Genomic DNA, 25,436 nt, shown 5'->3' on the forward strand with positions numbered 1-25,436 from the left:
ACCCCATAAGTGATGGGGTAGTTGTCGAGAGGATGGAGGAGTTCCCATAACTTGCCAATGTGCTTCGTATGGTGGTGTCGCACCATCAACCCTTGGCTCGTATGGTGGTGTGGCGCCATACGAACCTGCAGGTCTCCCTGGCCACCGTCAATCCCTCCCTTCTCTCTGCTTGTGAAACGTGACGGTGGTTTTTGTTGTTGTCTGGGGGCGTGTCCGCGTGTGATGGGCGTGGCTTGTGGGGCACGTGGGCGGCGCTCGTGGTCAGTGGGCGTGGCTGCCCAACAGCAGGAAGCAGCCCTCACGCCTCTCGGGGTCTGCTGCTGCTGCTGGCGCTGTGAAGGCGCGCGGAGTTCCAATGGAGGCCGGACTTGGTCTGGAGGGACCGGGTCCGGGGCCCGTTCCCTCGGCGACTTCGCTGTCGCTCCTGTTGCTGCTTCTCTCGGCGGGATCGGGGAGCGCGGCTGAACGGCACGGGGCGCCGAGGCGACCTGCGGGTAAGAGCTGCGGCCTCGTCTTAAACGACGCCTGTCATGATCAGCTCCGAGCCGGGTCTGGCTCCTTGTAGGCAGACCTCGCCCGCCGTGACCTCGCCCGCCGTGACCTCGCCCGCCGTGACCTCGCCCGCCGTGACCTCGCCCGCCGTGACCTCGCCCGCCGTGACCTCGCCCGCCGTGACCTCGCCCGCCGTGACCTCGCCCGCCGTGACCTCGCCCGCCGTGACGCTTTCACCTCCATCACCACCTGTACCTTCCTCACCACTTTCATATCGCTCACCAGCCACACCCGTAGGGGCCATCCATTTAGTACGGACGCATGGAGGGGGGTGGTTAACCCAAATGCGTTCGTTTGCGTATGGGGGGGGTCTACTGACACTGTACGCATAGGAAAAGGGGTTGGGGTGAAGCCTCGATAATAATTTGTCGACATTGGCCTTCAAGTCAGTTAGATAGTCCGGCGGTGGACTATCTGTTTGCTTAAACACGTCAATATTGTTAATCCTTGCTCCTTTCTGCGTGGATTAAATATCGGCCGTTCTATAGGATTCGAGGGGGAGGGGTGCGTCAAGCTACGTACGCAGAGAGGGGGGGGGGTGTAAAGCACGCGTGCGTACAGGGAGGGGTCAAGTTTTGACATGTTTGTATGTTCCTACTAAATGGATGGCCCCTTAGCCCCTCATCTCCCGATCGAACCTCACCACCTTGACCTCCCAAACCACCCTCACCTCCCTCCCTTCCTTCACCTCCCAAACCACCTCCTTCACCACCCTGATGTCACCGCCTCCACCTCCCTCTCCACCATGACCTCCCTGATCTTCCTTGCCACCCTTATCACCTTCACCTCCCTAATTCCCCTCACCCTTACCTCCCTGACCCACCCCATTATCTAAGGGTGTCATGATTCACCGGCCCCACACCCAGCGATTCGACCTGTTGTGGCAATTCCGGAGACCCATATCAATTGAAGTATTATGTAACGGCGTAATCATTTCCTGCCTTGCTCAATTCAATGCTGGATGAAGGTCTCCCCACATCTGCCGTTATCTCTCATGAATGATCCTGTGATGCAGGAATCCATGCAGCGCCTGCACATCCACCGCTTTAATCCCCCCATCTCATACGGAAATGTAAACTCGGACGTGTTATGTCCCTTGACTTGAGTCGAGAGAATCCGTGTTCTATCGAGGAATGAATCTGTGCATTGTTGCGCCCCTAACCGACTCATGCCGGCAGGTCGGGGTCTGGAGGCTCTGCGGCACTACGATCTGCTCTCTCTCTCACACATGGAGCACAGGATGAGCCGGAGGGACGTGGCGGTGGGGCCTCGGGACAGGACCGTGTCCTTCCAGGCGCTCGGCAGGTGTGGGAATTGTGACCCTCGGTCGTGTGTGAGGGGAGCCCTCCCGAGCGGCACTAGAAGTGTGGAGATTAATAACACAAACTTCTGCCCAAATCCATTATCCCATGGGCCTTCTTGGACGAATGTTTTCCAGAGCCCGTGTTTATGCAACATTGCATGTAGTGGATTCAACTTTCTGATCCTCGGCCACATTTGTCAAGCAGGTCATATCCTACTGGTCAGATTCAGAAAGTTAGATCCATTAGCGAATGCTGCCAAAAACATCCATACAGAAGATCTATCGGATTTCTCCAGTCTGATGGATGTACAGTAAATGTTATGACATTTTTTTGGTGAGCAGACTTTTCCTCCCAAGCTAGAAGTCCCATTATTGCATGATGTTAGTTGCTCAGATGTTCTTATCTCCGGGTAATTGTCTGCTGTGCCTCTTCTCTAGTGACATCCACTATGCTCATATCTCATTTAACCACATCGTGTGCCATCTCACCCTGGGTTCTCCTGTTGGCATCTCCAGTGCCCTTCAAATTGAATATTCTTTGTCTCAACTCACCACATGCCCAAACTGTCCATGTCTCGTCTCCCTTAGTTTCTCGAGAATATCAGTAACCCCTGCTAAGGCTCTCGCTTCTTCATTCCTCTTCCTTTCCCTTAGAGATATTCCCAACATCATATCAGGTTTATCATCTCTGCCTTTTCAAGAACTATATTCCATCTCTATGGCTCTGCAACATATCAGCATTGGCTGCATCACTGTTTTGTAAATGTGCACATACTCTGACTAGCATCTTTCATTGCATACAATTGATGAAATCTCTCGATTGACTCAGCCTTAAATGAGTACCTGGGATGGTGAGTAAACATCTCCACTAGGGAGAAAAAGGCGGGCGGGCATAGTGCTGTCCACATCACCCCCTCGTGTGCTGTGTGGGCCTTCATAGGTGCTCACTAATAGCATTTGCATCAATGGCCTGTTGAGGCTATATGGGGAGTTTTGTATTGGTATGTTGGTGTATTAAGTGTCCCAGTATGTGTGTGCATGTTTGAGTGTATTTAGTGTGCTGGCGGAGCCCCAATGCGGTTTCAGGAAAGGGCAGTTCTGCACAGATGCCATATTTTCTGTCCGTCTGCTACAGCAGAGGTGTAGGGAATTCCAACAAGACCTACATCTCTGCTTTATTGACCTGGTCAAGGCCTTTGATACCACCAGTAGGCCTGGGCTCTGGGTAGTTCTTCGTGCTTTCGGAGTCCATGACCCTCTGCTCATGATGATTAAGGATCTTCATGATGGTGAGCGGGCCTGAGTAAAACTACGTGGCCGGGAGTAGGAACCATTCCCTCTACACCTTGGGGTGCGACAGGCATGTTATCTGGCTCCCACATTATTTAACATCTATTTCGACCACGTAGTTCGTGAAGCCTTCAATAGCTGTACCGGAGGAATTTCCATCTGGTACAGATACAATGGGAGGCTGATCAATGCCCGGGTGCGGTCAAGGGATGGCTCCCCATTGCGCAACCATGTTATGTATGCCGATGATTTGATAATTGCTGCTCACTCAGAGGAGGAGTTGGAGGCACTGCTGTTGAACCTGGAGCCTGCCACTAAGAGGTGGGGCCTTACCGTCAGCCCCACCAAAACTAAGCACCTGCCTGGGTATTTGGTACCATCGGACACTCCACCCCCACAACTCCCAATTGGTGATAGGGTAGTTCTGGAGAGAGTGGAGAGTTTCCCATACCTGGGCAGTGTGCTCATGACCGGCTCCGGTTTAACAGCAGAGGTCTCACTCCGAATCAGTCGAGTGGCATTATCTTTTCATCAGTAACGCTGTGTGGAAGCTACCTGGTCTGTCGCTCCGCACGAAGCTTCAGGTCTTCTCGGCCACGGTCATTCCATCCCTTCTCTACGCTTGCGAAACATGGACCCCCCTAATGAAACATCTTTGCCGGTTAGAAACATTTAGGCTGGCCTGCCTACGATCTATCCTGGGTTTGACCAGGCTGGATTGTGTGAGGAGCTCACAAATCCTTGAAAGATCTTGACGAAGTCCCATCGGTGAGCTCCTCCAGCAGGCAAGGCTGCGTTGGCTGGGCCATGTAGCCAGCATGCGCAGCCACCGCATGCCTAAACAGCTTTTGTTCAGCCGGATCGAGGGGGCGAAACTGGCACGGCACGGGCTAGAGAAGAGATGGAATGATGTGGTACAGGAGGATGTGGAGCTGAGCGGACTTGCCGATGACTGGTACGAGCGGTGACAAGATCGGCCTCTGGAGGAGGCTCGTGAAGGACGCTACTGGGCAGTTGGAGGCAGTCGCCCTCCAACAACAACGGAGGGCAGAGGAGCGACACAACAACGAGCGGAGCGCCGGGTGGCTTAAGCACAGCAAGTTGGCACAGTAGGGGGCAAAGGTGGTGCATCAGTCTTAAAAGACCTGTGGCATCTGGGTCTGCCCTGTGATCTCCTGCCAGCGGGCGTTCGACACTTCACGTGGCTTCAAGGTGCACATAGCCTGGCACAAGCGTCGTGGTGATGTCACCGACACTTAGTGGCGAATGGCGGTTGTTGTTGTTAGTATGCTATAAATTGGCACAGTAGGGGGCACAGGTGGTGCATCTGCCATTTATCATAGGTAGTTAACCTGTAACTTTCCCATGGCATGTCAGCGAGCCTTCAACACTTCATGTGACAGTCTAGAAGGGCATTTAGCCTGGCACAAGCGCTGTAGTGATGTCACCACCACTTAGTGGCAAATGGCAGTTGTCGGTATTGTGAGTGTGCTGCTATGCGTGTGTGCACGTGCAGGAAGTTCGTTCTGCACCTCAGTGCACGCCGTGGCCTCCTCACCGACTCTGCTCGGGTTCTGATGCAAGATGCGTCGGGGGGGGTAAGGCCCCTGCCGCTGAACACGCATGGCTTCTTCTCGGGATACGTGCAAGGTTTGTGCACCACCAACAACAGCAGGAGTAACAACGTCAGAGTGAACTGCACTCCTTCCTCATGCCACAAACTACTGAAATCCCTTGTATCTGTGTGAGTATGTGGGGTCATGTGTAGCTTGGTTTGTGGTATTGTGTTTAAGTTGTTGTGTATAATTTGGTGTGTGGTGCCATATGTAATTCAGTGTGGTGTGTGTGTGTCACGTGGTGTGCGGTGTCTTGTGTGCAGGAGATTCTGACTCTTCGGTTCAGGCCTACATTGGGGAGGGTGAATTTTCTGCACGGATCCTCACCAGTGGAGATGAATACCATGTTGAGGTTTCCGAAGATGTATTTTAATCTATATATGCGCTGCCTGCCATTACAATTATCCTCTGTCCTTATTCTATAGTTGCCTCTCATCTATCTCAAAACTGTATATCATTTATGTATTTTCATGCTTTCTTTCAGCCATTTCTTCCACAAGTTTGTCATCTGTTAAGTTATTATTGTTATAGCTTATTTGAGTGCCATAACACTTTTAGGATGGTCCTGCCATGTTTTGCGGTAGGGGGCGATGTTGCTGTGTGTAATCCAAATGTATTAATTTGCAGGTATTTTTCTAGCATTGGGATATTTAGCCAGTACTACTTAAATTGTATGTTAGTCTAGTTTTGAGAGGATGCCATAGAAACTGGAGGAAACTCATGCAGAGCACACAAGAACATAGAAACTCCATACAGAGAGGCATCCGTGTCAGGAATTGAGCCCAGGTCCTGCTTGCTGTGAGGTAGGAGCTTTACCACTGCGCTGCCACTGCCACCCAATATGTTGTTTTGTACGGAGATGTCGTTGCATTTGAATGGTATGACTTAAACTAGAATTATCCCTGATTGCTGTAGTAAGAAGATAGACCTCGATTTGATGCTCTGCTCTATATTTTCAGCCGCTGTGGAGGCTGGCGGGCGACCCGGAGGATGAGCGCATGGTTGTTTACCGGGGCGACGCCCTGCAGGGCTCACACGCACCTTTTTGTGCCACTCGACCGCCCCGCGGTGCCAAGAAGGGGGGTGAACGAGAGGGCCGCCGTCCTGGGGAGCATCCGGGGCAGCAGTTTGGCTCTACCAATAGTGGTGAGTACCAGGGCCCCTTGCCATCTAATTCACAGTTTAATGTTGAAGTGTAGATTCTGTACAATTGCTTGATTTGAAATTGTATTTGACATACATCTTCGCCTATTTAAAAATGAGTGAAATAATTGCTCTTATCTCATTTTCATGTTTCGTTAACGTCATTGCACTATGAGCAGTTGTTGCACTTGGTTTTACGTTATTTGCTTTTGTCATTTTGGTGGTCCAGGTCACTTTTGCGTATGACACTATCCTGGTCTCTTGAGTTCTCACCTGTTTAACCAAAATAAACTTGAAACTTGATACCGCCCGGGCCCTTTCCACTCGGTGCTTTTATTACCGTATATCCTGTACAATCCCCAACTTCATACGACAATACTGCTGCCCCAGGCTACAATCGCACGCTGCTGCTGTTCGATGCACTGGCGTTGTACGGTGCTGTAGCATCTGGTTGCTCTCTGCTTAGCAGGAGAGGCCGTGCGCCCCAAACGTAGCGCTGCTGCAGGGGGCCCGGTGGGGGCCATGGGGGAGCCCGTGAAGGACACGTGCACCCTGCTCCTGGTCGCCGACTTCCGCTTCTTCCAGGCTATGGGGCGGGGCCAACAGGGGACCACCATCAACTACCTGGTAACCCTAACCCAATGAGCATTGAGGCATTGGTGCTCATCGCCTGTTCAGAGAACCTGAGCCAGTGGTGGAGATTCCCCAATCCTTTGGGAGTGGGCGAGTCTATTTATAGGACAACAACCACTTTTGACTTCCCCAAAAAGTGGTACCTAGTTTATTTGACCACAGATGGATGATATGCTGAGTCAACCCCCAACGAGAATTTGAACTCGTAACCTTCTATTTGCGATTCGCTCGCTCTAGCACTGAGCTACCAGTCCGGGTCCTGTTGCCTGTCATCTCAATGTTATATGGGGAAAAATCCCTCTTAAGACGAGCGTTACAATCTTGCACTACAAGCATTCCTAAACATTTTCCCACATCCGTCCTTTTGAAAAGCCTCTCCACAATGCATGTTGCATACACGTTGCAGCTCTTTGTTACGTTGGGAATATTTCCAAACCAAAGCATGCGCCTCTCTCCTAGTGGTGCATTGTAATGATGCTGCAGCAGCTTCTCATTTCACGAATCCTTCGCACCGTGTCCCCCGCATCATCTCACTTGAGTCCTCCACCTGTACGGTGCAATTTGCATAGACACAGCTTCTAAATGCAATGGGTCTAATGCACAATTCTTCTGTTCCATTGAAGAAGGTTTTGTTGAAGTCTCGCTATGCCTGAAAATGATACCCTCATTGACTATCTACCAATGACTGATATGAACATGTTGCCCGGTAACACGTTTAACGGTCAAGCATTTTGATACAAACAGTATTCCAGTTCATTATCGCGCGGGAGGGGGGTGAGTCTGAGACCACAGCCCGCGTTTTGACCCTCTGCCTGAATTTGTCCTGTTTTGCTTCTTTACCCAGAAAAGTCTCGACTTTCTCAGGAGGGTCCTGGCAAGTTTTCTCAAGACAAATGAATGAATCAACTTACATTTGTATTGCATTTGATTGTGTAAATAATCATCTCGGTGTGCAGACCCCCCCCCCTATTTAGCGGGTGATGATTACTATGTGTTTTGCAAATTAAGTAGATTTCCATGTCATTTTTCAAATTTGTCCCAGTTGGACCATGACACCGGCACGAAATGGACCACTAATTTTGAATGTTGTCACGACGTTTAATGTCCACTTCGAAGCAGGCAGTGCGTAATATTTTTTTAAATAAAAACATCAGCTGTATTAACTAGGGTGGTCTGCCGCATTCGAACTGTGAACCTCTACAACCAGTGATGGCGAATGCTGTCCGACCGTGGCTTCACGCTGTGCGTGGTGCGTGCCTGTGTGCGACTCGTGCCTATTCTCGCGCACCTGTCTGCTCGCGTGCCAGATCGAACTCGTCGACCGTGTAGATGGCATCTTCCGTGGGACGCACTGGGGTGAACAAGCAGCCAGTGTTGGCATCCAGATCCAGGAGGTGGGTACTTCTTCACGTTTGTTCTGCTGTTTTGTGGCTTTATGGCCTGGCTTAATGTTTCTGGGTGTTATTAGGCATACTTTAGATATGCTGAAGTGACGAGTATGGTGCGAGTACTTTGCATGTGTGATCACGGTGTGTGTGTGTTAGAATACCATGTGTACATTTGATATGCCTGTGTGTGTGTGTGAGAATACCATGTGTACATTTGATATGCCTGTGTGTGTGTGTGCAAACACTGCGTGTGTGCAAGAACGATGTGCGTATGCAAGAACTATGCGTGTGTGTTTGAAAGGTTGATGCATGTCAGCACTGTCTGTGCGTACATGCGTACAAGCATGGTTTCTGCGTCCTTATGGGGAGCGGCAGTGTCGTGGTTAGTGCGCTGAACCAGTCTTGGGCCTCCCCTAGCCTCAAATATAATTACCAGGTGCAATGTGTAAATATCAGCACTCGAGAGACGAAGGCGGCTGGGTGTGGTTCTTGTCACCAACTCCCTCAGGTGCTCTGCCGGCCTTTATAGGTGCTCGCTGAGCACTTGCTCCAACAGTCCGTGAAGGCTATACTGGGGATCTTTGTCTTTGTGTACTTGTAAGCATCCCTTGCGTGAGTTAGCATGGTGTGTGTACGGTAGATCTTGATACACGAGGAGTCCACGGTGGTTGTGGGTGGTGAGCGACACTACAACATGGAAGCTGCCCCGAGCCCCATCACTCACGGTCTCCCAAGCCCACCCAGTCTGGGCACCACTTCTCACGCATGGAATGTCAGCGAGTTGCTGCGGGTAACACTAATTTATATATATGTGCTTTTTATGCTGTTGATTCTTTCATAAAAACATTTTCCCACTCATTATACACAATGTGTTTGTCGAAATGAACCGCAATACCTTGCTGATCTCGTCAAGGAACATAAACCATCATTCAAACTCCAGTCACCCTCGCAGTGGCTTTTAGTTAACCATTGAACAAAAACGATGACTGCATCGGGCACTTTCAGATGCACTCCTGCGGCAGTCTGGAATGCTCTTGTGATATTAAGAAGCCACTGGAGCTATGCACTTTTAAATCTAAATTGACAACTCATTTCTTTAGAACTGCTCTTTGTGTTGAGTTTGTTGTCCTTAACCCACAACTCCGATTAGCACGGTTGGCGATGTACGGTGCGAAAGAAATTGTACATAATTACATCTCAAAACACTACGGAATTATTAAATGCCTAGTTTTTTGTAGAGACATGGTGAAAACTATAAATGAGCAGGAAGGCAGCTAGATCTGGTGCCAAGATTTTGCCAAGGTTTGTGGTCCTATATTAGGATGTTTGGCCTACTCTATTAATGGGTGTGTATACGTGTGGGAGGAAACCGGTGTGCCTGGAGAAAGCCCACATCACCGAGGCAGGGGGGTAACACGAATTCCCCATGTGTTGTGTGCTCCTTGAGTGCCGTGGCCTCCCTAACATACAGGGGGGCTCTTGTGGTGAATAACTCGCAGATAAATTTCGATTTAAACCATTCATTCAGACGCTGTCGCCTCGACAGACCTGGTTTCACCTGAGGACGGCTGCTTGCGTTGTGGCCGAAACGTCGTGAGAATTATTTTATTATGTTTTATTTTTATTATTTTATTACTTCCCTTCTACGTGACTTTACCGAAAGAACCAAGAAGATGGACTCGCAGATAATCTCATTTAAACCGTGAAAAATCAACGTTGTGTAATGCCACTACTCATGAGGGGAAATGTGACCTGTATCTAATAGTGTGTGTTTGTGTACGCATTGTCTGTGCACGTGAACGTGTGCACATTTTTCCGGACAGCAATTCAGCATGGATGTGTCGGAGCGGGCGTCGCAAGTGTGCCTGGCTCATCTGTTCACCTACCAGGATTTCGAGGACGGCATCCTGGGCTTGGCCTACGTTGCCTCTCCCACCGGGAAAACCGATGGCGGCGTGTGCAGCAAGCGTACGAATCCCCGCGATCCCGGACGTGCGCACGCGCACCCTCGCTGACACACGGACACTGGCGTGGTGCAGAAACGCGTCGACACGCGCGTGCAGCAATACCCCGCGGGTTTCGTTTTTGCTGCGTGGCCGACGGGTTTATAGCGAACTTACAGCGGCTGTAACGAAACAGGCATTTGTGCTGCTCGCAGGAGTCCAAGAAAAGAATGGCATCAACGTGTCGTACAACACGGGCCTGACGAGCACCATGAACTATGGCAAGACGATCCTCACAAAGGTGCGTTGCCTCTGGTGCTGATGTAACCCCTTCAATAATCATGTTTTGCGTATGGCACGTGAATAGCATCTTAGCATTGGACACCTTTACTTACCAAGGCACACAGTTCCTATTGTAGGCAAATTGCATGCGAGTACTAAAGTTTATACAACAGCCACAATTCGCCACTAAGTAGCGGTGACGTCACAACGGTGCCCTGTGCCAGGCCAGGTGCATTTTTTGTTGTTTTCCGACAGACCTGTTCTTCACCTGAGGACAGCTGCTTGCATTTTGGCCGAAACGTCGTGAGAATTGTACTTGATTATGAAAAATGTTTATTCTTTTATTATTTCCCTTCTACGTGACTTTACCGAAAGAACCAAGAAGACAGATGCATATTCTTTGGTTATTTCGGTAAAGTGACGTAGATAGAAAAATAATAATAATGAAGTGAAAAAATAACACAACATCTTCTTAGGTTTTTTTCGGTACTTTCTACGTGACTTTACCGAAAAAACCTAAGAAGATGATTCCTTGCAGTCACGAAAGCTTCAAATCTAGAAATAACACAACATCTTCTTGGTTCTTTCGGTAAAGTCACGTAGAAGGGAAGTAATAAAATAATAAAAATAAAACACCGAAAGAACCAAGAAGATAAATCCCTGCAGTCACGAAAGCTTTAAATCGAAAAATAACACAACAGTTTGCCTTTAGAGGCTAACCCCCTTTTCCTGATGATGACCGTTTGTGTTGCGATCGAAACGTCGTGTTTTTAAATCCTTTATATTAAGTTCCCTTGCTTGCTTGCGTGCTTGCTTGTTTGCGTGCTTGCTTGCTTGCTTACGACCGTGCAAATCTTTCGGTCGTTTTTTAACCCACTTCCCGTGATCCAATCGAGCTGACATTTTCCGCACAGACTCGTTGTGCGAGACAATTAATGTTCGTGAAAAAAAATTCCCAAAATTTTACACTTTTTAGGCAACATTTTTTTATTTTACATATATTCAAATAGAACGCATTCATGGCTTTGGCTGAACGTCAGAGTGTAAGAGCCCAGAGCGTAACCCCTCCACAGGCCGTGGCGGAGTAGCGCAGTTGGTAGCGCCCTCGCTTCCCATGCCAAAGGTCGCAGGATGGATCCCCGCGTCCTCCACAGGCGAATATATTTTTAAATCCTTTATATTAAGTTCGCTGCCACGCATATAAAGGATTTATAGTGAAAAACTTTGTTTTTACGGGTTATACTTATTTTAAATAATTGTATTATTTATATTGTTATTTATATTTTTATTAACTTTATTATTATTTTTCTATCTATGTGGCTTTATCAAAAGAACCAAAGACTATGAATTCCTGCAGTCACGAAAGTTTTAAGTCAAAATTTAGGCCAGGTGCACTTTGAGTATATACAGTACACACATACATTGACTTCAATTTTAACCAGGTGAGTGCCCTTGCAGCAAAAATTGGGGATTTAGCAAGGGAGATCTGACATGCAAAGTACGATACAAAATATCTCTGTGCCGAAAATAAACAACACTTCCTTAAAAGTCACCATAAACAGCTATCAACAATATATCACTGCATGAAGGCTACCCAAAGTATGTTCAGTTGATTCTGTGTAACCAGGCGAGAACTAAAGAGACCTGGATGAGTTTCATTTGCACGAGTGACCTGGGGCATTCGTCTTTCAGTAGGGGACTATGATTGCTTCTGTATGGCCAAGCCTAGGGGCATCCCCAGCAAAAGCTGTCCCTCTGCATCAGTCTGCCAGTAGGAGGTGATGATTGCTATGTATAATCCCAATTGAGTAATATGGGTCATCTCCCATATCCCCGTACTGCCTTAATGATTATAACAAGGTGTTCATGATCTTAGTCTCATGATTTTAATGCCCCCGCTGGCTGCCAACTCATTGCACTATGTAACACAATTTTTGTTCCTGGGTAGTAAGTGTTATTTCTTAATTGCTTATACCTAAAGAGTATGGAAAATACTCTTTGGTTCTTTCGTTAAAGTCACGTAGAAAGAAAATCAATTAAATAATAGAATACGACGTTTCGATTGCAACATGTGCAATTGTCATCAGGTACACACAGACGGACACACAAGCAGAGAGAGACAACACAGAGACACACAGAGAGAGACACAGACAGACACACGAGCAGAGAGAGACAACACAGAGACACACAGAGAGACACACAACATAGACATACAGACAGACACACGAGCAGAGAGAGACAACACAGAGACACATAAATTGGCTGCAGACATAGCAAAATGCATCTGCCAGATGCTTGCAGCCTCTTGATGCCATTTCAGAAAATGCAGATATGTATCCATTTCGGCAGCTGGAACTAAACTGGTGGGCTTAAGGCCCCTGTATTTATACAGGGCGTTTAAAAAAAATGGACCCGATTTGAAATCGCTATATCTCTGCAACCACGAACCGCCCTTGAATGAAACTCTTACCACTTGAAAGGGTGGGGCATAGAGAGGGCGGGGCATAGAGAGGGTGGGGCATAGAGAGGGCGGGGCATAGAGAGAGCGGGGCAAAGAGAGGGCGGGGCATAGAGAGGGCGGGGCATAGAGAGGGCGGGGCATAGAGAGGGTGGGGCATAGAGAGAGCGGGGCAAAGAGGGCGGGGCATAGAGAGGGTGGGGCATAGAGAGGGTGGGGCATAGAGAGGGCGGGGCATAGAGAGGGCGGGGCATAGAGAGGGTGGGGCATAGAGAGGGTGGGGCATAGAGAGGGCGGGGCAAAGAGAGGGCGGGGCATAGAGAGGGCGGGGCATAGAGAGGGCGGGGCATAGAGAGGGCGGGGCATAGAGAGGGCGGGGCATAGAGAGGGCGGGGCAAAGAGTTTCAAATGATTACCGCTAGATGCCCACAAACAGCTCCTAGCCTCAGTCATTCGCAAGACGGTGACCGCACAACACAAGGGGCGTTTTGCGTTCTGCAGTTCTGCAAGACTGAATCCGTAATTGCGGTGCAGCGTGCGCTTCAACAACGTTTTGGCATTGATCCGCCAATGTCAGAGCATTCGTCGTTGGTACCGACAATTTTAGGAAACAGGCTGTGTATGTAAGGGGAAGAGCACAGGGCGACCACGCACCTCAGAGGAAACGAATTCAACTATCGTCTCGATGTTGTCTGTACAGCAGGTGGAGGCCACATAGAGCATTTATAAAATGGTTAGTAAAACTTGATAACTCATTAAACCGTTTGTATCTTTTTGTGTAATTGCAACATGTTGCCATCGTGAAATATACTGCTTTGAAATTGGGTCCATCTTTTTAAAACACCCTGTACTACTATTTATATTACTGTAAAGTTCTAGAATGTTCTAGAAGTTACTACAAGTTTACTCAGCACTGAATCTATCTGGCAAATAGGTACATTTAAAAATATCATTGTCCTGGTCACAAAAGCAAAGTTTGTGGGGAATAATAGCCATTTTCTGTACTTTTGAGGCATGATCAATTAGCAAATAATACTTACTACCCAGGAACAAAAAAAATGGTTATACAGTGTTATTACTCCAGGTGTGTTAACCGTAGATATGCAGCATCTGCTTCACAGTGGATGGTAAGAATAGTCCACTCTGTGCCAGTGTTGTGCTCCAAATTTGTAAAAATACTTGCCAGTTATTTGAAGGGGAAATGCTCAGCCATTGATGCCCTCTCCTGCAAAAACCTGCCAGGACCCTCCTGAGCAAAAATTTACTCACTGAGGCTTTCCTAGGCAAACTAGTAATAATTAGATAAATAAACCTAATAAATAACTCCGATGTCAAATGTATCACTATCCACTCATCTCTGCACCTTTTAGATACCTCTGCATTGAAGGAATCCATCACGGTGTAGTCTGTTTGCCCACATTCACAAGTATATTCATCTCTATGTGATGCGTGTTTGTAATGTATTTGTGTGATATATGTGCAACACGCCGTGAGTGATGCGTAATAACAATTGGTTTATTTATCCAAGAAAGCCACACTGAGTCGTAGGACTCTTTTTCAGGAGGGTCCTGCATTGGGTTTTTATTTTAAGATGTGTTCAGCCATATAATGATGCGTGTTTACGATACAAGCGGGAGAAAACCCATGTTGGCAAGGGGGCAACACTCTTTCCCCTTCCAGGTGGAAACGGCGATTTGTCCACTTGTGCTGCCTTGCCGTGGCGAGCCAGTGTATGACACCACCTTCACGTCCACGGGAAGGGAGTTTAACAACATTTAAGAGATCCACCAACCCTTGCCTCCACAGTGCTGGATTACAGGCGTGTGCCACCATCGCCTGGCCACCTTGCGTGTGTGCTATGTGTGTGCGGTGCGTGTGATGCATGCAATGCATATGTGTGCGATGTGTATGTGGCATGTGTGTGTGTGTTTGCCGTGTTTAGGAGGTGGAGCTGGTCGTTGCCCACGAGTTGGGCCACAGTTTTGGGGCCGGGCATGACACGGAGGAGTGCTCTGCAGGGCGCGACGTCGATGGCAAATACATCATGTATCCAATTGCTGTGAGCGGAGACCAGCCCAACAACGGCGTGAGCATCGCCCGCGCAGCACTATCACAATGGCTCCGACAATAGCAAAAGCACAGTTGGCATCTGGCGATGCATGGAGTTGTAACAATTTGCTACTTCTGCATGCTTTTGGAGTTAGTGACATTCTATTTGCCTTTGTGGTGCCTGTAGAACCCAATATTGACTTTAGGCTTCGCTTGAGCCACTCGCAATGCATACGAATTGGATATAATCCAATCTTGTGCATATGATTCCACGCAGGTAACATGAGTACAACCTTTTTTAGTCAATGATTTGTAGCTTGCCTAATGCAGTGGTTGGGATTCGACTGCATGTGACGATGGATGGGTGAAGTGTGGCACTCATGGCACTAGTCTCTGTGGCAGGGCTCTGACTGTGTGTGCGTGCGTGTGCATTGTGGACCTGTTTGTGTTTCTGCTGCACAGCTCTTTTCCCCGTGTAGCGTGCGTTCTGTAGGGCAGGTCCTATCCCACAAGGCAGCCAGCTGCCTCACCCCACAGAGACACAAGTACTGTGGGAACTTCCGCGTGGAAGATGGGGAGCAGTGCGATGAGGGCCCTCCGCTGGGCAGGAACCACTCCTGCTGCACCCACAACTGCACCCTGCGCGAAAACGCACTATGCAGGTGTGGCCTCGCCTACAAAACGAACTCCAGGGCTTGCCGATGTCCCACGTTGTAAATCCCACATGATATTTTACGTAACACAGGTGCTCACGGGGGTTTTTGTCACCTCGCTCTGTAATCTGAAACTGTTGGTGGTCTCTGAGAATAATTGGAACTGAAGAGTGAACTTTCACTGGCCACTTGGCTCAGCGGGAGAGCGAGCAGCTCGCAATCAGCAGGTAGTAGTTACTTGAAAGATCTGTCGGTCGATGGGGAATGAAGTGCATTCACGCTTTCTATTCACACAAATGTGTGCTTACACAGCCACCCGTGAACACCTGTACTCAGTATGCCTGTAATGGGCACAGCTGCCCTGCTGTGGCTTGGGTCATGACAGTGGTTACTGGCCCAGTTTATCATGCATGTGCAGAATGAGCTATACCACCACAACCTTCTGTCCGCTGGGGTATGGATGATGGTGTGCACACTGGCCACGAGCCACTGGAGATACGATGGGTAGGCACAAGGTAACGGTGAGGTTAGTATTTGCTTCATGGGGGTGGCACTGCATCCTCGTGTGGGGTCATGCCCCCCACCCAGAAGTCCCCGCGGCATGTTCCTCTGGGCCTACATGTTGTTGTGTGTGCCTGTGTGCACACACATGCATATCCAGTGACCGAAACTCACCCTGCTGCCAAGGATGCCTCTACAAAGACCAAGTGCTGTGCCAAGGTCGGCTGCCCGCCCTTTGCAGGGAAGCTGCCTTCTGCACAGGTGGGTCCACAAGCATGGGATGCGGTCGTATTAATATTGTTGGAGTAGTGTTGTGCCCCGGTGCTTTGACGCTGCTGTGATAACCACATCTGCGGTTGCTGTTGTTGTTCAGGAGACAGTGGAGTTTGTCCCAAACCTGGAAACTTGTCTGATGGGACCGAGTGTCTCGACCACGGTCGCTGTTTGAGTGGCGTGTGCCAGCCGTTCTGCACAACTCTGGAGCAGAAACTCGAGCCTTGTGTATGTGCAGGTTAGTGCATGACACAACAGGTTCCTATGCCTCTTGGATTATTGACGTACAGAGTGTAGTTTTCACGAGTCGACATTTGCTGATTCATGGTTTCTCATCACAGTTGAATTCATACAATACCACTATTAGGTTTAATATAGCATACAGATGCAACCGCATTACAGAATACTGTACAGAAACAATGGCCTTTTAATATTTCATATAGAGACATTCAGTCAGTCAAAAACGATTCGGATTAATCATTCAATAACACTACATTTGGATTAAGTTCAACACCACCTCGAACAGACACCCTAAAGTACTTTACACAGAATTGGCAGAAAGATCTCATTTATTCTGTGCGTTTTTAATCGAGCTCGAGTTCTGAATCCTTCCCTCAGAGGTTCCAGAATCTAGACAATGTGGTCCACACCTACACATCGTTATTATACCACAATTAAAATGCATCCTTGTCTCATTACCTGGGCACATGGTTCGCCCAGTTGTGAATTGAATAATTCGCACATCTGGAAGCCTTCTCCGGTGCCTTGCGCGATCAAGGATACATTGTTTCATTGTCTCGCTGGCAGCCCATGTAATCACGTGAAATGAACGCTGACATCCTCACTCTGCATCTTCTTACTGCGTCGAATCGAAATTGTTCGACAAGCTGTTAGTAATCCAATTTAATTAAATGTGTAACATTTCAAATTACACGACTCGGGACACATCACTGCACGCACAACCATTCTGCCTCTTTTCTTCATCTTAAGACTCTTTTCAGATGGGGCCTAATCAGTGACCCAATACTTGAGTGGGGTATGTATATCCAAATTGAAAGCTGTTTGAAATATTGTGTTGAACTGTAAGTGCATATCTCTGTGTGCGCGCCATGCGTCTGTAGAGAAGAACGACTCGTGCAAAGTGTGCTGTCGGAGACCAGGAGGAGGGTGTGCCCCATACCTGGCGGCTGGAGGCTCCCCTCTCTTGCTGCCCCGGGGGAAGCCGTGTTCCGTCGGATTCTGTGACATTCATGTGAGGTCGCATGATGCGCTGACACTGAGGGCAGGGTGAGGTGGCAGCACCTGGGTTGCATGCCATGGTCTAGAAGCTGCCCGCTTCAAGCTGTGATTTTGTGTTGTGCCGACCTAGGCCCGTATTCATAGTCATGGTTCTGCTTAGACTTGGCTCTGGCTCGAGCGAGCCAGCTCGAAGCCAGGCTTAACTTGAGCCGGCTGTGAACATGGTGCCAGACACACTTAGGACTTCTGTGAGCCGAGCCCGAGCCAAGCCACGGCTGAGCCGCTCGTGCTTCCTTGGAAACAACCAAGTGGCTCGAAGCCTGAGCTGAGCCATTTTTTAGGCCAATCCAGATCCGGGCTGTAACTAATGATACAGCCCTAAAGCTGCCTCCATATGATGTAAACTACACAGGTTGAGCGTCTGAATAACCCATGGAGTTGACATGCAGGCAGAGTAGCGTGTATAGCTCCCTTGTGGGCATGCACACTCCTCTTGGATCAAACAATTCACAGGGAAACTATATCTAGGCCAGCATTCCCCAAGCGATGTGTAACTATCCTGATGCCTTCACAAAGGTGTTAACAAGTTGGAGACGTATTTACCACGATCTTTTAAATTTACTGTTCATATTGAAGTATGAGGTTTTTTTTACGTTTTTTCTTGGGGTTGCAACCCACAGTTTGTGAGGTTCAGGCCAGGATGGGCTGCTCGTGCGGCAAGGTTCAAATAGCTCCTCTCGCGTCTTCACAGGGACAGTGCATCAAGCAGGTGCAGGACTTCTTGGAGCGTACGTGGGACTTCATAGAGAAGCTCAACGTCAACGAGCTCAGTGAGTCTCCCATGTGCGCGTCCCAGCACGAAGAGAGTTCCGGCTCAAATTCATATTGAAGGCACTGGTGCTCATCGCATGTTTACAGTCCTGACATAGTGATGGAAATTCTGCATCCTTATGGCTGGGCTGAGTCGATATGGCAATCACCGTTGACTTCCTCGTAGTAGTATTCATTTTATTGACCCCACAGGGATGATGAGTTGAGTCAATTCCCAACCAGGATTTGTACTATTACTACTATTACTATTTTTTATTTTACCAGGCAAGGGCCACTGAGCTATATAGCTCTTTTTCAAAAGCCACCAGGCCACAACGAAGTGGCTTCTTACGTGGACATTTATAGCAACCAAATACTCTAAATGCATATTGATTCTAAATGTGGAGGGAAAAATCAGAGGACCCGGAGAAAAATCCACGGGGATAACATGCAAACTCCAAATATACTGGCGTCAGGGTTGGGATTGAACCCACGGCCTCTTGCATACCAGGCGAGGTAATTAACATCGTGCCACCGCGGCACCCCAACCTCGTTACGAGCCGGTCGCTGTGCTACCGAGCCACCATGCCGTGTGCTCCAAATCCAGGTTCCTGAGGGACATTTACACTCGCGCCACTGATTACATTATTGCTTCTGTCTTCCCTCGGTGTTCATGTTGTATGTCAGTTGTGTGTTTACAGTTTATATTTTCCAGTTTTATTTGCATATTTACGATGAATTTTGTGGGTTTTGTGGTTTTCAGTTAGAGGTAGTAAATCTATTTTTCAGGTTTTTCAGGTAAAATTTCAAATATCTAATGTCTGTGAATCTTATTGTTTACTATGGGAATGGACACAGTCATATCTCTGTATTTTTTTGGCTGCTATCACGATTGAAGTGATACTATATAGTAAATGCGGACACCAAGCCGTGTCTCCCAGAAAATAAAATCTCAAAGATGAATGGTTGTAGAGGATAGGTCTGAATGAGCCTCCTTCTGTGGTGCAGGCCGGTTCCTGGCTGACAATGTGGTGGGCTCTGTGCTCATCTTCTCGGTTCTGCTGTGGGTTCCACTCAGCCTCCTGGTGCACTGCGTGGTAGGAACATCTCCTTCACCTCTCACCGCACTCACGACCAGAGTACAAGTCCCATGCACGGCATCGTTTACTCTCAAGTCGGAGCCTTGGGGGGCTGTATCTTAATCGTGGCTCAGCTCGGGGTTGAGTTGCACTGTTGTTGTTTTCAAAGACGTACGAGTGGTTCAACCGTGGCTTGGATGAGGCTCAGATTATGGAAACCCTGAGCATGGCTTAGGGGCCATGCCTAGAGCGAGCTTGAGTAGATATTGGCTTTGAGCCAGAGCAACAATACTGGCCTAAATTATTGGCGTGATAAGTTCTGCTTGGATATATAAAGCGAAAGGCTGAAAAGTCATTACTCAGCCAAACTTTGCAGGATATAAATGGTCCTGCTTGGCTTTGTCATACAAATAGGCGACTGCCACTTCACATGAATCCATGTGCCAGAGGTGACCACTGATGATCAGATCTCACATTTTATTGTCTCGGATGGCCACATAACAAGCTCCGGCCTGTGACAATGGTGCTAGTCGTGGTAACTCATGGCAGTATTCATGGTAAAAGTGTACTTGTCATTCGAGATTGTTTGTGTGTGTGTGTGTGGTCTGCGTCGTGTTTCTCACACTGTCTGGTTTGCAGGACCGTAATCTCGATAATGAATTCTCGGCTGGTGAACATTGGCCCAGACCTGGTCAGGTATGGCTCTTCGACCAAATTCTTTCAACTGGGGTCCATAGGCCCCAAAGCAGTTGTGGACATCATCAAGGCTGTGAATAGAAGGCAACAGAGTCCATTGAGGATTAGTATCAGGGATTATTTTCAGGCTAAGGGATGTGTGGTTAGGATGACCATGAAGAAAAGAATCCGAATCTGTAATTGGACTGGAGGAATCCAATGAGTTTTGAAGCTCTTTTTCACAGATGTCAAGACAATTACAAAAGTAATTGCAAAAGTAAAGTAATTAAATGAAAACAATTACAAAAGTAATTGTCTGCCCTGACAGATCTATATGCAAGCCTTGTGACAGTGGCAGTAATTGTGTATTCAGTCAACAGAACTGGTCTATGGATCACCATACAAATTCAAGTGGGTATGTGTATGACATCAATGGACCGACAAGTCTAATAACAAAAATATCTCCTGTCACTCGCTACACGACGCAAAGCACAATTGTTCATGCAGTAGTACTGCCCGCGCATATGCAAGCGATACAACTTCAGTTATTGGATGCGATACGGATTTCCTGCAATTCACTTCCTGGTGGTACTCACTGGCCAACTTTCAATCAACATCAACAGTAATAACATATCAACAATTTGAACAACCATATAATAACTTCCATAAGAGAGTTTTTTTTGGGTTAGGTCGCGTAAGTATATAAATGTGTCGTTAAACCGCCACCACCCGACACAGCCAACTAGTAAGGGTTGTCATGTAAACAGAACGTGGCCAATTCGTCACTAGTACAGCACTAACCGGTGTGTTGGAGAGCCAAGCCACAACATTTACAATCTGAGTACGACGTTTCGCCAGTAATTACAACTAGCTTCATCAGGCGACAGCCAGATTTGTGGAGAAGTCTAACTGTTTCGTTCCTAATTATGCTCGTAATCGAAGGTTTCACTGTATATTTCCCCCCCCCCCCCCAAATCCCACACTCAGCTTCCCCCACCCTTTTCTCCCCCCTTGCCTCCCCCCTCTCTTACCTATATAATCTCTTGCCACGGCAGCTCTCTCACCTACTTCAGCATTTTCTTGCTGTGGTTCCACCTGATGAAGATTGCTTGTGTTGCGATCGAAACGTCGTGATTTGTTTTATTTTATTTCTACCTACGTGACTTTACCGAAAGAACCAAAGAGTATAATTAGATTATTGTTCATAACAATAATATATCAACAACAATACAACAGCAATAATCTTAAGGTTAAAAGCATCAATACCACGTGAAAAAATCTGAACCGTACCAACTGATCATGAGCACAAGGGTTGGGTGTGGGTGTACGCAACCATTGCCGTTTAAAAAAGCGTTTCTGCCCGTTTTCGTGCATTAATTTACAACAATAAAACAACGTTATGTTACTTTTCAAACCTTTTACACAATTTCCTAGGAATGTCCTTTGCAAGAGAATTACATTTTATTCATCTTTTCCTTCATCCCTGTACCGTTTGGGAGCTCCAGAGCATGACAGACGTACACTTGTGAATTATATGTGTATAATGTGTGCACTATGCAATTGAAAAATCATAAATGATATTAATGAATCATTGGTGCTACCGCAGCTTGTGTACAACTTTGTTTCTCCCGTGTGTGCAGGTGGTGGAACAGCTGAGCGCAGACTCTTTGGGGGACCAGGGGAGCCCTGGCCTGAGCGCCGTGCCACCCATGCACTTCACATTTGCTGGCGGTGGACGCTTTGGCTCAGGTGCTCGACTCATTCGCCCGATTAAGGAGGAACCAGCTTACAACAATGATTTGCCACTCTCAAGTCCTGCCCGCCACTCCTACAGCGATCTGTGCAGCATGCACAACAGGAATGGAGACTAATAGGACAGCATTGTGTTGCCTGAAAATTCTGCGCAGGAAGCTTGAGAGCAAGGGTGTTGGAGAATGCTTGGGATTCGTTTGCAAGAGGTCAAACAACCAAAAAGAACAAGGGCCATGACCTCTGCATCATTAAATGACTGCGTTAGATGGAAACATTGTAGTCTATGCAAGTCCTCCCACACTATTGTATGTGTTGGTAATTTATATGGAACTTTTGCAGGACACTTGGTGAACATCAGAGGACATTCTGGCAGAATGTGTGAGCCTCAAGGAAATTGATGTTTTTTATGCCTTTAGTAGAATCAATGTGACATGTTTATTTTTGCAGAATAATCACTTGATCAACTCAGTGTAGCACTTTCTTTGCATATAATGCTGAATCGGACACTTGATGTTAACCCTTTGCACCCTTCAACGTGAGTTTGATAACGTTTTATAGCATCTTAACACTTCACATCCAGTAATTTTGTAAAACGGGGGACTACACCCTTATAAAGGGTGCCCACTTGTTTTATGGACACCAACATTTGTTGAGCCAGAGAGGGTGGATGTGGAGCCAAGTCACTGGGTTTCATTAGGGACCGAGTTGCAAGTCCCAGAAGTGCAAGGCAACCAAGCGACACTCAGGAACGCACGGGCCCTGCTTTCCTCCTTCCTGTGCCCGGTGGCGTCACTCTTGGTCAGGCCGTGCTACGCCAGGAACATTGGCACAATGTTGTGGGAGGTTGCTGCTCTTGGTGCAACACAGAGTCAACAGAGTCCCTTGGTCGTGGGATGTACATGCCTCGGAGAACAAGACACGGCACACTGTCCAATCGGCTCCATTGGAACGGAAACATTTCAAATAAAATGCTGCAAGATCTACCCGAGACTGCAGGTGCCTTCAGCCATAATAGAGGTTGTTTTGGGTTAGATTGCGTAAATATATAAATGTGTCGTTAAAACCGCCACCACCCGGCACAGCCAACTAGTAAGGGTTGTCACGTAAACAACGTGCCAATTCGTCACGAGTACAGCACCACCGGTGTGTTGGAGAGCCAAGCCACAACATTTACAAACTGAGTACGACGTTTCGCCAGTAATTACAACTAGCTTCATCAGGCGACAGCCAGATTTGTGGAGAAGTCTTTCTGTTTCGTTCCTTATATAGAGGCATGGATGTGTTGACCACCCTTCTACGCTCTTGCACAATGTGGGGGGGGGGGGATTCCTTAGGCAACGTACATTATGCATGTGCATTTTTGCGAACCCTTTGAACTAGTCCTTCCTGTCTATTGTGTTGATTAAAATATCCCTACCAACGGTAATCCCTATTAAAATACGTTGCCCTTTTTAGGCATTCATTTAAATAATGTATATGATGATTCGCTTCCACGCAGCGCTAAGACGGTAGCTATCCGAACGGTTATTTAGATTTTTCAATTTCGATAGATTCTCTAATTAATCTTGGCCAGTAGTAGCTGGTTTTGCACAATACTTCAACATTATCAACATCAATTGAGTGTCCTTGTTGGCACACGTGTTCTGTTGCTGCTGACAGTTGTATTTGGGATAGTTTAATATTTCTCTGATCTTTTAGTCTCGTGCTGATCATTCGTCCTGTTTGCCCAACATAACATTTACCACGTGCAGTTAATCCTGTACACACCTGTTGATAGTTTCGGTAATACATCTTTTGTACCAGATATTAAATTCTGTATTTTATCTACCCTGCCAAATCTGACTCGGATGTTTTGTTTTTCCAAACATCTGGGTAGTTTATCAGTTACTCCCATAATGTACAGTATTTTGATCATTTTAATTACTTGTGCAGTTTCAATGGTCTTGTTATTTGATTTGGTTTTGGTATTCAATGCCCTGTTGATGTGTGCATCATTGTGTAGTATGGTTCCAGGGAGACTTGACACGTAGTTGGAGGCACACGCTTATTTATTAACACCAGCACGTAACTCGGAAGCTTACAGTAACTGAAGGGGTATCGGCCCCTTCACCCGTCTAGCTACGGAACACAACAGCCTAGCTCACAGCTAGCTTACCCTAGGTTACGGCACCCCGAATACCCAGAGCCCGCTCTTAGAAGAGCGTCGGTTCTGGGCTCTGGGGGCCACGCCGCTGGCTTGCCTGGTCGGTCCTTAAAAGGACAGCGATCCCAGGGAGTTCCAGGGCCGGTCTAGCTGGTCTTCTTTCTTCACTGGTTACAGCTTAACACGAGACCCAGAGCCCTTCGGCTCACCGCCTTAAATAGCCATCTCCCCCCGAGGGGAGGGGCTGTGAGGGATCCCAGCGTACGGCGAGGACGTCGCTGCAAGCACCTGCTCCGCGTCCATTGTGCTTGTTTGCCACCCGCGGCAAGTCTAAATCAGGCCGGCTACAACGGCTCTACAATTGTAACCGTTCATTTGCAGCGCTTCTTTAACATGTTGAATTTCATTTCTCAGACTTTCACCATCTGACACTTTCTTAGCTCGATGAATGAGCGTCTTGATACGAGCAGATTTCTGTGCGGGGTGATGGTGTGACTGCATTCAGATAGGCGTCAGTATGTGTTTTCTTTCGGTAAACAGTAAGACTTCTCCACAAATCTGGCCGTCGCCTGATGAAGCTAGTTGTAATTACTGGCGAAACGTCGTACTCAGATTGTAAATCTTGTGGCTTGGCTCTTCAACACACCGGTTAGTGCTGTACTCGTGACGGATTGGCACGTGACAAACCTTCCAAGTTAGCTGTGTCGGGTGGTGTCGGGTTTTAACGACACATTTATATATTTACGCGATCTAACCCAAGAAAACCGCTGGATGATATTGGTCGTGAAAGCCGCCGACGTGTTGGACAGGTGCCCTCAGCTTGTGGTGGCTCGACGTGAGCTACTTTCTGCCTCCGGGTTATTTGAGCAGCAACGTGAATTTGATAATAGGGTTTCCCCTTTTTTCTGGTAACAAAACAGGTGTTAAGATGTTAAAACAGCAAACTGAAACCTTTTTACAAGGAATCGTGTCTGCATTAACCACTGATTGTGGTCAGAATGCAAACAAAAACATTCTGATAATATATGCTTTGAAAAAAGTGGAAAAACCTATAATCATATTTTGGTACTGGCAAAGGAGGTCCCATGACAACGTAAACTTGTTTGGCTTTGGTTTGAATTAAACGCTGCGGTCATAACAGGACATCTTTATCTGTTATCACGTTTGTTTACCCAGGGAAGCCCAATGGAGTCTAAAGACACCTTCAGGGGGTCCTGTCAAGTTTGTGCAGTTGTGGTTGATGTTAATTTTTCAACATTGGAATATTTTGTCAATATCATTTACTCTTTGGTTTTTTCGGTAAAGTCACGTAGAAATAAATTAAATTAAATAATAGAATACGACGTTTCGATTGCAACACAAGCACCATCACCAGGTAACGAAAGCTTCGAATCTAATATAATTTACATTGTATGTTTATTTTAGCTACGGTAGAAAACCCAAGAACCTGAGGCCTGAGTATCGAACTGAATTATGCAATTCTAGGATTTTCATAGCCTGATTTGTCCTAACCTCGATCCCACGAGAGAAATCGTGTTTATTCTAAAAACGGAACCACCCTCAAGTCTGACATTACGTCCACACACGGCACGCTCTTACATAAACCACACACTCAAATACACACACAGCCAGCACACAGCCACACTATATACTT

General features: G+C 47.5%; 1 protein-coding gene across 1 annotated transcript; it reads left to right on the forward strand.

Annotated features, from left to right (window-relative positions):
* The first annotated feature begins 268 nt into the window (after positions 1-268).
* LOC144722443 (disintegrin and metalloproteinase domain-containing protein 17-like) lies at positions 269-24,925 on the forward strand. The gene is made up of 19 exons (XM_078600707.1): positions 269-494; positions 1,731-1,857; positions 4,662-4,795; positions 5,025-5,113; positions 5,721-5,907; positions 6,374-6,531; positions 7,845-7,931; positions 8,566-8,715; positions 9,749-9,917; positions 10,084-10,169; positions 14,551-14,694; positions 15,120-15,319; positions 15,972-16,072; positions 16,185-16,322; positions 17,206-17,336; positions 18,075-18,153; positions 19,142-19,230; positions 19,852-19,908; positions 21,528-24,925. Exons 1-19 carry the CDS (start codon positions 356-358, stop codon positions 21,756-21,758), a joined length of 2,496 nt encoding a protein of 831 aa, XP_078456833.1. The 5' UTR covers positions 269-355; the 3' UTR covers positions 21,759-24,925.
* Positions 24,926-25,436: the final 511 nt, after the last annotated feature.

This window comes from Lampetra planeri, chromosome 14, assembly GCF_965212315.1.
Source record: "Lampetra planeri chromosome 14, kcLamPlan1.2.h2, whole genome shotgun sequence".
NCBI classification, from domain to species: domain Eukaryota; kingdom Metazoa; phylum Chordata; class Hyperoartia; order Petromyzontiformes; family Petromyzontidae; genus Lampetra; species Lampetra planeri.

What these genes read in the sequence shown, in the direction of transcription:
- LOC144722443 (XM_078600707.1), top strand. Translation starts at nt 356, where the DNA reads ATGGAGGCCGGACTTGGTCTGGAGGGACCGGGTCCGGGGCCCGTTCCC. An exon ending in ATGTCAGCGAGTTGCTGCGG is followed by an intron (nt 8,716 to 9,748) that starts GTAACACTAATT and finishes TTTTCCGGACAG; the next exon opens with CAATTCAGCATGGATGTGTC. An exon ending in TCGGATTCTGTGACATTCAT is followed by an intron (nt 17,337 to 18,074) that starts GTGAGGTCGCAT and finishes GCGTCTTCACAG; the next exon opens with GGACAGTGCATCAAGCAGGT.